Genomic DNA, 10,722 nt, shown 5'->3' with positions numbered 1-10,722 from the left:
TTGTCCAAAATACTTGAAAATATTTACAAATAGTTAAAAATACATGATTAAAATAGTTAAATGATATTTAAAATACCAATACTTCAAATATCTATTGATTTCTTATCCGAATATTGAAGCTAACCAAATTTTATGTTAAGTTTAAGTATTTTAGCTTGCATTATACACATTTATATGTTATAAATAATTTTTTATTTTTATATTTTGAGAAATTTAAAGTATATACGAATTTTATTTTATTTTAAATAAAATGAGTTATCTGAGTCCAAACCCAAACCGAACCCGCAGATCCGAACCGGATCGAACTCACAAAAAATCGAAACATAACTGAACCGAACCAACCAAACTGAACCAAATGGTATCCGAATGTTCACCCCAAATCAAATATAAAAAAAAGTCTTGATAACAAGATGCATTCTAATTGTAATATTGATTATCATCTAGTATAATAGTATAGACTAACATATGAATGTTAACATCCAGATACAACGTCTAGATAAATGAATTCGCCTTTGAAGAAAATTTATAAGGTTCTAGGCTTGTAGGTCCATATATTCTAGGCTGTTAGTTTCTTAACAGTTTGTTAACGTATCAAGTCAAAAATTCTGATGATACTTTGTATGTCTTGGTCTTGTTTTACCAAGAAAACTTTTGATCCTACATGAGTTGGGCACTATGAACTACTTTCTTGAAAGATGCCGAACGATGCAATTACTTTGATATTTTCGTTAACTGAAAACTGAAGCTAAGCCTACAAAGAGCCGCTTGGTAACTTGGTCTCAAGGATCACAATTAACGCGTTTTCTAAAAGATAATTAAGCCTCAAAATGATTTTCCTTTGTAAGAAGGAATCAGAAGAAATGAACTTGACAGTTTGATGAAGCTTTGGGAAGCTTAGTAAGAGCACTGGTGATTCTCTGGTAGTTATTGTTAACATTGTCGTCTTCTCCGTGATTCTCAGCTTTGACACCAACCTTGACGGTTTCAAGACATTTCAAATATCCCAAGAAATGACTCATCTGTCTAAGCTCTCTACGACTTCCTCCATACCCGGAAATGTTTAGAACCTTCACTTGACATGTAGATAAGCAGCATACTTCTTCCTCCATCTTCTTCTTCTTTCTTTTAGCAATGCAAATACAGGCATCCCCGCATCTATCTGTGACTTTGTGCACAAGACTCTGAAAGCATGGACACAAGAAAAAATCATGTACAGTAATTTAGCAAATGAAAGGGGTGTGTGCATTAAATGAAGTTGATATTTACCTTGATGACTAAGGTTTTTAGGTTAGGAGAGTTGTTGAGTAGAAGTGGCAATACTTGCCAGCCTCCTTTTTTGTCACTCTCAAATGATAAGGTAAGGAGGCTGTGAAACACCGGCATTGATTTGCAGTATAAGTGAAACATCTGGAGATTTATCATTATCAAAACAAAAACAAACATACATAAGAACTGAAACTCTGCACTTCAAACTGAAACAACCAAACATAAGAAGTAGCAAAACTGACCTCAAGAGAATCCGATGACAGGTGAAGGGTTTTAACATTGCTTATCCCTGCAACCAGATCCGTAACATCAGGCCGTAAAATTTCATCTGGGTCCTCCTCAACATCCTCATCAACAACGAGAACCTCAATATCATCGTCCTCACCAAAACCACCATCTTCATCATCATCAACATCATCATCATCATCATCATCATAATCATATCCATCATCCTCTGAAGTATCATCCTCCACATCAAAACAATCCTCTTCCACAGCTAAAACTCGCTCCTCTCTTGATCTAAGATCCAATCTAGCTTCGACAAGCGAGTCAAAATCAACAGTATACTTTCTTGCGACATAGCTAGAATAGTCGAGGTACACAAGACTTGGTGTCCAAAACAATTCACTAATAGGAGGTTCAACGTAACCATGAAAATGGTAAGAGATAGTCAGTCTCTTAATGGCAGGGTTCGAAACCTCTATAGAAGGAATAAACCCAAACCCATTACCATCCGAGGGTTCACCATAACTTAATAACAATTCATCAAGCACAGGGCAGCCAGCGATGAGATACTCATACGTCGTATTGTCCCAAAACCCAACTGAAAGGAGAGAAAGGGATTTGAGCTTTGGGAAGAACACGCCACCAAGTGGACCGAGACCATCAAGATAAAACTCATTGGATAACGTGAGCTTGACCAGTGTGTTGCTCGTGAAGAACTCAGATTGTATACGATGTGTACAAAAACCACCCAAGTGAAGTTCCAAGAAGCCACCCTCCAGGACAGTGCGAATCCATTTTTCCACTCGAGACCATTCACAATGACGACGTCGCAAAGAGCGTGTAAAAGTAAGAGAGAATGTTTTGATGATTGAAGAGTTGCTTAAGAGATCAAGTGTTGTGTCCACAAAATCAGAGAAACCACGAGGGTTACCGATTTCGTCACTCAAATCAAGCGCGTCTACAAGAGAAAGCAGATTCTTCCATCTTTTGGACAGAACCGATGTGGAAGCAGCAAGTCTTGTCGGAAGCAACGACAGGATTTTTCCGAGAACCTCATCTGGCATACTGCTGATTAAATCTCTAGAACGCATAGAGACCTTTTGGGCAGACATTAGGTTAGGGTTTTTAACTGAACCTATTCAAAGCTAAACACGAGTAAGGTTTTTTCGTGTCATTTACCCAGGCAAGGGCAAGAGATCATAGAATCTATAACATCATGCAAGAGTATAGTTCAAGACGATGTAAGTGAGGTCGAAGAACACGAAGCGGCTTGATTTGGTTTAGAGATCGAAGAAGAGGAAGAGTCAAAACGCAGCGTATTATCAATTATGCTGTGGCATTAAATTTTTCCAGTTATATGGGAAGTACTAAATAGTAGATTAATTAAGCGTCACTACTAGAAAAAAATAACAAAGGACCAAGCTAATGTAGGGCTTTTTTCTTGCTGTTGCTTAGATGCCAAGTTCGTTTAGAAGCTTAAGAAAGTTCGTTTGGGTAAGAAATCATTGCAAATTTTTTTATTTTCCATCTTTGAATTTTATTTATTCAATATCAATTAAGATTTAGAAACTTTTATATATGTAAGGTAACTTTAAGTGAGTGAATAGAGAGTGATTCATTTTCTTCTCTCTCTAGCATTAAACGCTCTCCTTTCTCTCTAGATAACTCCGGCGACTTTTCAGTTTCCGGCCGGTGGTTTGGCTCCTTCAACCACCGCCGGTCCGGTTTTCCTTAGTTTTTTCTTTCTTTTTTTCTTCTGCATGTGTTTATCGGCGGGGATAGGTCACTCGGCTCCCTTTTTCTTCTGTTTTCATCGGTTTTGGAATGATGAGGCTCTAGTAGTTCTCTCACCGCCAGCTTATATTTCCGGTATCGCATCTCCTACTCGATGGATGGCTGGCGCTTTGACTCTGGGGCCGCGCCGTTTCCTCATCGGCGGTGGTCGCCGGCTTCTGTCTCCTTGGAAGAGTTCGCACTGTAAGAAGGTTTCGTCTTGTGTGTGGTGGCCGAGCTTGGATGTGACTCCGAAGCTTTGGCGTGTGTGTTGAAGCATTTAATTCCCTTTACTTCTGATATTGTTGTTAGAAGTGGGTTTTGGTGTTCGTGGGAGTTCCTGGTGATCTTGTTCCGGGGGTAAATTGCCTAGTTTGAATCAGTGACGACTTTCGCTTGGAGTTGAAGACGGTGGTTCCTGGGTCCGGTGGCGAGTCGGCTTCCGAGTCTAGCGGTGTCCAGTCGTCGGAGATGATGACTCAACCACCACCACACGTTTCTCCCTGGTGTTTAATCTCAACACGTGGAGCGGTGGGCGGTGGGCTTTAGGTCAAATTTTAATGGGCCTGGAAATGTTAGGAGATCTTTTTGGGTTTGTTTTTTCTGTTGGTTGGGCTCGGGTTCGTTTGGGCCGAGTTTGTAATATGTGTTTCTTGAGCCTTTTGACTTTATTAATAAAATCAATATAACATGACAAAAAAGGTAATTTTAAGTTAAGATTGGCAAATTTACTTTATATCTATCTTATTAAAACTGAAAACCTCTCGATCTTAACCCGGTAAATATACCAAACAGAAGCACATTTTAAACTAAAAGAAAAATCTCTAACTTATTAATCAAGAAATATTTTGAATAAGTAACTTTTAAAATGTAATTCATTCACAAAAATGTCATTATACTTATTTATACTATTAAAACATAAGGCCCTTTTTTGAGGTACCCTTCTGTTTCAACAGTATTTACTATTTCATGCCATTTAGTTATTTATAAGCTATGTTTTTATTTAATGATCTTTTAATTAAACAAAAAAACAATTTCTTTAAATATATGTTACTGTAATTCAGGTAGAACAGTTCTACTCAATATAATTTAAACTAAAGCATATCCACGTACTAAACTATATAAACTTACAACACGCAAACTATCATTAAATGAACCAAGATTTGAATGTCAACAACTGAACCCACCAAATCTAAACATAAACCATCATGTATAAGTATTTAAAACTAATATTTATTCATCGACATCAAACATAGTTCTCGAATTAACCCATGTCGATACAATTAAATTGTATATCTTAAACATATATTAATATATACGTATATCATCAAACATGTTATATGTAGAAATCATCATATCACATCAAACACTAGCTTATATATAATAATCGAACATGTTATATGTTTAAAATTATTTTTCTAACAAGATAAGCAACAAAAAATGAAAAACAAGATATTATATTATTGTTATAGATTTCAATGGAAAAAATCTCGGGATTTGTTAATATTAGTTACAATTAAAATAATTTTGGTTAAAAAGTCCATGTCAAAAAATAATACAATTTTTAATTATTGTTAGTGGGAATGAAAAGGAATCAAAAAGTTAGGAATACACCAATAAAATATTTTTGCAAATTCGAAATGTATATCTATTTTATTAAAGTTATGAACATGATCTATTAATATAGATTTAATCCAACTATTTTAGTAGAATAGATTAAAATCTCTTATTAATTATTTAAGATTTACATAAATATTTTCCTACATGATTAATAACATAAATATGAAAATTAAATTTTACAAAAAATAGCCGCCCTTTAAAGGGCTGTCAAAAATGATATATATATTATTATTTTTAACATATAAGAAAAAATTACACAAAAATATTACATATTTACACAAAAAACTAAAAAATTACAAACCAACATTATACATGCGGGTCAAGATCTCGAAAAGACGGCTATGATTACAAAAAGCCTGATATACTGGCATATGATTACAAACAATTGAACGTATGTCAGATCAATTTTTAAATTGCTATTATTTTATAAAATAGATTTTAATTAAAATTTATACACAAATATGATTACAAAGAAGAACACAAATATGTAAAGAAAAATATAAATATGAAATTAATCCCTAAAAAAATTAAAACAAAAATATATCCACCCTCTGAAAAGATAGTCAGAATCTATTAAAATAAGAACATGACATATTAATATAGGTTCCTTTTATCGCGTACATTGATAATGGTTTAGTCCAACCATTTTGATAGAATTTATTAAAATCTCTTATAAATCAATTAAAAATAGTTCACAAACAAATACACAAATATAATCAAAAACACATATAAAAATTAAACTTCTAATAAAACTAAAAAATAAAATATACCCGCCCTCTCAAGGGCGGGTCAAAATCTAGTGTGTCATTATAAGAAAGCTTCTCACATCCTCTGTTCAAAAAAATCATATTTTACTAGAGTAATTACATTTTTATGCCGTTGGACATTCTTTAACATTATTATTATCGTGTAAACATTATTAATATGGTGAATCACCTAATTAATATGTCTATATATAAATGTTTCATTCATTCCAAACAATCATATATTGGTTAATCCAAAAAAGCAACCATATATTATGTGTGTTGTATAAAGTTTTTTGTTTGAGAAAGATGTGTGGTATAAAGTTAACGATGCCCCTTATTATAAGTCAAATGAAACTTAAAAATAAAATTATTTATAAATTAACTAAACAGGTGACAATCATACTAACTATATTTCAAAAGGTATTTTACACTAAAAATATAAACTAACTACCAATACGTTTATGGTTTATTATTGTCTGTGCTTTTGTTTTTATTCTCTTTAGTTCATTTTTATTCTTATTTTGAATTTTTTGAAACAAACAAGTATCAAATATATTTTTTTGTAATCAACAGATACAATTCTACAGACAAAATATAAAATTAGCTCATTTCATTTATTTTAACAAAATATTATTTGTTTATTTTAGATCATAATTAATAAAACATCATATATTGTAAACAGTGTAATTATCACAATTATTCATTTAGTTATGTTACAAATGTAATTGGCAGTAACAAAAAAATGTTTATAACTTTTAGATTTTACATAAGAACAAATTGCGTGCTTTAAAGCGCATATTAAAATCTAATCTATATTATTAAGAAAAATTCCTAATAAGATTCTGTCATTGGTTATTTGAATTATTTACAATTACATACCACTCATTAATATAAATTTTTATTTTGAAAGAAAAATTATCAATAATAGATATACTCCTACTATTATGGCATCTTTTTATTATTATTCAATCAATTGTTAAATTCTTAAAAAATAATTTTAGGGAATATATATATATATATATATATCATTTAATATAAGCGATAGTGCACATTAATATATTTCGTACGATTTTCTAAATTACATAAATATTCAAACAAGTAAACAAAAATATATAGTCAATAAATTTATCATAACTTGGATACCATTTGGGCTTAATACATTGAATTCTCTTATATGGACTTTGAGTTTGACTTAAATTTTACAAAAATTTAACAACTTCAAAAATATAAAACATTTACTAAATAATGTTGCAACTAACTATTAAATGTTACAAAATACATTATATAAAACTTAATTACAAATTTTATGTTATAAATTAACTTTTTAAAATAGACAATACTGCGCTTTAAAAAACGCGGATCGGAATCTAGTTTACCAATTAATTTATAAATATTTTATTCGCAAGGTGCGGATTGCTACCTAGTATATATTTATTTATCATGCGGATACAGTAGGCAGGTCCGTTGATTCATGAATTTGAATTCACATTGATATCTTTAATTCTAGTGTTTATTTTGTTAATGGGTTACAGGCAAGTAGAAAATGATTTGAAGTCTTGAAGATGAACAAAGAAAGACGGTAGTTTTTTTTTTTTCCGTCAAGAAAATTCATTAAAGGGTCCAAGCCCAAGGGAACTAAGTCCAACCGAAACAGACAAAGAAAAAGCCTAAACACAAGGCCACAACAAGAATAAAAGATAAAAGGCCCACAAGCCCAAATTACAGGAAACCCTAGCGAAAGGAAAGGAGGCGCCGCACGTCCTCCACGTCTTCGCCGCCAAGAGCTACCACCTCCGGAGGGCACGACCAAAACTTACAAGACGTCGCAAAGCCTCGGAGCTAAAAACACTGATCCCTTGCTTCCATCCTCGACAGAGAGCAAACCACAACTTCACTTAGATTCAAAACACTGAGAGCTTCATCCAGCTTCACCCGATATCTCAATCCCGAGTCATCACCATCACCAACTTCATCACCACCGCTTCAAACACCGGAGAGCACCACTCGACATACGAGATCTCATCCCCATTCGAAGCCCACAACCCCATAACCTAGTCACCAATCGAAACGCCACCGGAGCATAACAGATCCTCCGCCAAAGACACATCCTAGAGCCGACTGTTCGCCTTTGAAGATAAGGAGCAACAGCGGCGAGCCATAGCCGACCGTCCACTGAGAGGTGCGACGGCGGAAACAAAAGATCTACCTAAAAAAGAAAACAAACTGACGGAAGCTTAAACATCGGACACGAAACCGGACCGACGGTGGCTATGGGAGCCCACCCGTCGGCCGGAAAACTAATGACGGCGGTTTTCTCTCTCTAAGTCTCTCGCTTCTCTCTAAGTTTTTCTCTCTTCAGACGGTAGTTTTTCTTTTGCCGGCGAACAAAGAGAGAAACTATTTATCCTTTTTTCTTATGTGTTATAAAATATTTAACTATAAAGTTTTATATCTATTATGTTGGTTATACAGTAACGGATATACAAGATACCAATCAGATGTTCTATTTTAATTTTGGAACTAAATTTTGATCCGCGCTTTAAAAATGTGGGATAACATTTTTTCAATTTAAAATTACTATTATTTTTGTTTAAATTTTAATATTTGAGTTTTAACACTTATAATTGAGAATAATTTATTTTGACGGCCCATAATTTGGGCATTCGTGTTTTCGATTCATGTTATTCAGTTTTTGGGTTAATCGTGTTAGAATGTTTAAGACCCGTTAAGGAACACCAGATTTTTGGATCAAATATGTTTAGGTAATGTCGGATTTAGGTCATGTTTTTATTTTCTTATAATAGGTCGATCCGGTTTAATTCTGGGTTGAAGGAAAAAATCTCAAAACACTTTAAAACAGGAGTTAAACCCAGAAAACCACAAAATTCAGGTAATTGGAGTAATTCAGCTATTTTGGATATTTTTATTTTGAAATTATATATATATATATATATATATATATATATATGTAAATTAAAAATAAGTAATATATTTATCATATTTCGAATATTCAAGTACTCGTTGAGTTTTTGGGTTTTTATGGGCAACCGAAGTTTTGGTTTAGTTTCAGTTTTTAGGTTTTAAAGAAATAAAAACGGGTTTTTAACAATTTCGGTTTGATTTAAGTTCTGATTTTTTATTCGGTTCGGGTTTGGCAGTATTTTGAAATCAAACTCGAATCACAGTTGGACCGGTAAACCCGGTGATCCAAGATAAATTCGACTTAGATTTTGTGAAAAAAAAACAATATTTAAAAACCTAATCAAATTTGACAAAAAAACACTAAACCCAGAATTCGGTTACTGGTTGAAACACTAGTTGAACCAATAAATAGCTTTTACATTCTTTTAGTTTTTAGTTATGTTTTTTTTTAATTTTTTTCTATTCTAAATTTTAACTAAGAAGTTAGGTTTTCAGTTTTATTGTCCTCTTTCTATGTTGACTATGTATCTCTTTCTTTTCTTTTTCTTTTTGCTTTATATTATTTTGCTTAATGCTTATTATAAATCTTTCTTAGTACGTTTTGCATATTCTAAGTTTTAGATTCAAAGATCTAATATGTTTTTCATTCTTTGTCGTTTTGTTTTACATGTTTCTAGCTAAATATGTTTTGTTTTGAAAGTCATTGATTTTATTTTAATTTCTAATGCGAAACCATATGATTTGAATCATGTTCTGCAGTGACTTTTTCACATTAGATATTTAAATATTTATGAATTTTAAATCTTAATTTTTTTTGTTAGCTGTCATCTATACTAAAAATATACTAGATTTTGACCCGCGCTTCGAAAGCGCGGGTATTATTATTCACTTTTGTGAAATATATTATTTGTTTGTAGCTATATATTGAATGTATTTATCTTAGTGAAACTTTCTTTATAATAAATTCGACATACTCTAGAGTATCTCTCGTAAACTATGTGTTTCTCTGACTTTGTGTTATTCGCTCTCCAATCAACATATTTATTTGACTTGTTGTTAAAATAAATGATTTTTAGAATGCAACTATACAATACTTTTATATTAATATTTTGTTTAAACAATGTGACATATTTCTATATTAATTAAATATTTACATTGTAATTTAAAATAAATTTTGACCCGCATGCCCGTGCGGGTGTATATTTCAAAAATATATTGCTATTCATTTTTTATGTCAATATAAATAATCATATAAGTAATAGTATTTTATATGTACCATCTTATAAATAATCATATATATTATATTCTTAAAGTTTAATGTGAAATATAAAAACCTTAATTTAAGTTGGTATATAAAATTAATCTTTTTGTTGTATTTTTCTTATATATATTGAAAATATTTTTGATAACGGTTATTGGAAAATATTTTAGTAAAAATAAATTTTTGAATATATGCATATTTTAATATGTATTTAAAATTTATTTTATGATTATTTTAGACAAAACAATGTTTTCAGGTAATTAGATTAGTCCATTTTGTATATTTTAAAAATGATATAATGGATTTCCAATTTTTATTAATAACATAAGCCATTATTTTTTTTCTTCTTGACATACTTTTATCCATGTTTCAAAGTTTTAATTTTTTGCATTAGTTTTCTATGAATTATTATGAATTTTATGATATTTTTTTTGAAAATTGAACTCTTGAAATTTTTATATTTGACTAAACTAAATAATGTAATAATACTGTTTTTAATTTTTTATATAATATACTATATATATTTCAGTTTGTGTTTTTATTTTTACCATAAATAGTTGTAAATATAGTGACAGAATTGTAAATAAAAAAAATATAGAAAGAAGGTTGTTTAATTTATTATAAAAACAATGGCTAAATTTTTAAATAAAAAGAAGTATTAAATATGTTATTCATCTTTCTAAGCAATTCTCATTTGTTATTAATTTATTGAAAATACAATGGCTAAATGTGTAAATAAAAGAAAGTACACATCTCTACTATCTATGTTGCCAAACATATTTCATTTATTCTACTATCCTTGTTTCCAAACATCTCCAATTTGTACTTCAACTTTAATAATATAGATTCTTCAGCATTTAACATATTCGATTTTCATTGGAATATTATTTATATGAAATATAAATAAAA

General features: G+C 31.0%; 1 protein-coding gene across 1 annotated transcript; it reads right to left on the bottom strand.

Annotated features, from left to right (window-relative positions):
* Positions 1-782: 782 nt before the first annotated feature.
* Positions 783-2,776, bottom strand: LOC108833242 (F-box/LRR-repeat protein At2g29930). The gene is made up of 3 exons (XM_018606672.2): positions 1,509-2,776; positions 1,267-1,407; positions 783-1,181 (listed from the first exon to the last, which is right to left on the bottom strand). Exons 1-3 carry the CDS (start codon positions 2,601-2,603, stop codon positions 852-854), a joined length of 1,566 nt encoding a protein of 521 aa, XP_018462174.1. The 5' UTR covers positions 2,604-2,776; the 3' UTR covers positions 783-851.
* Between the last annotated feature and the right edge of the window lie 7,946 nt (positions 2,777-10,722).

Source organism: Raphanus sativus, chromosome 3, assembly GCF_000801105.2.
Source record: "Raphanus sativus cultivar WK10039 chromosome 3, ASM80110v3, whole genome shotgun sequence".
Taxonomy (NCBI): domain Eukaryota; kingdom Viridiplantae; phylum Streptophyta; class Magnoliopsida; order Brassicales; family Brassicaceae; genus Raphanus; species Raphanus sativus.
The sequence above is the reverse complement of the archived record's forward strand: the minus strand, read 5'-3'. Positions and strand labels throughout refer to the sequence as shown.

What these genes read in the sequence shown, in the direction of transcription:
- LOC108833242 (XM_018606672.2), bottom strand. Translation starts at nt 2,603, where the DNA reads ATGTCTGCCCAAAAGGTCTCTATGCGTTCTAGAGATTTAATCAGCAGT. An exon ending in TGTCATCGGATTCTCTTGAG is followed by an intron (nt 1,408 to 1,508) that starts GTCAGTTTTGCT and finishes ATAAATCTCCAG; the next exon opens with ATGTTTCACTTATACTGCAA. An exon ending in TAAAAACCTTAGTCATCAAG is followed by an intron (nt 1,182 to 1,266) that starts GTAAATATCAAC and finishes CCATGCTTTCAG; the next exon opens with AGTCTTGTGCACAAAGTCAC.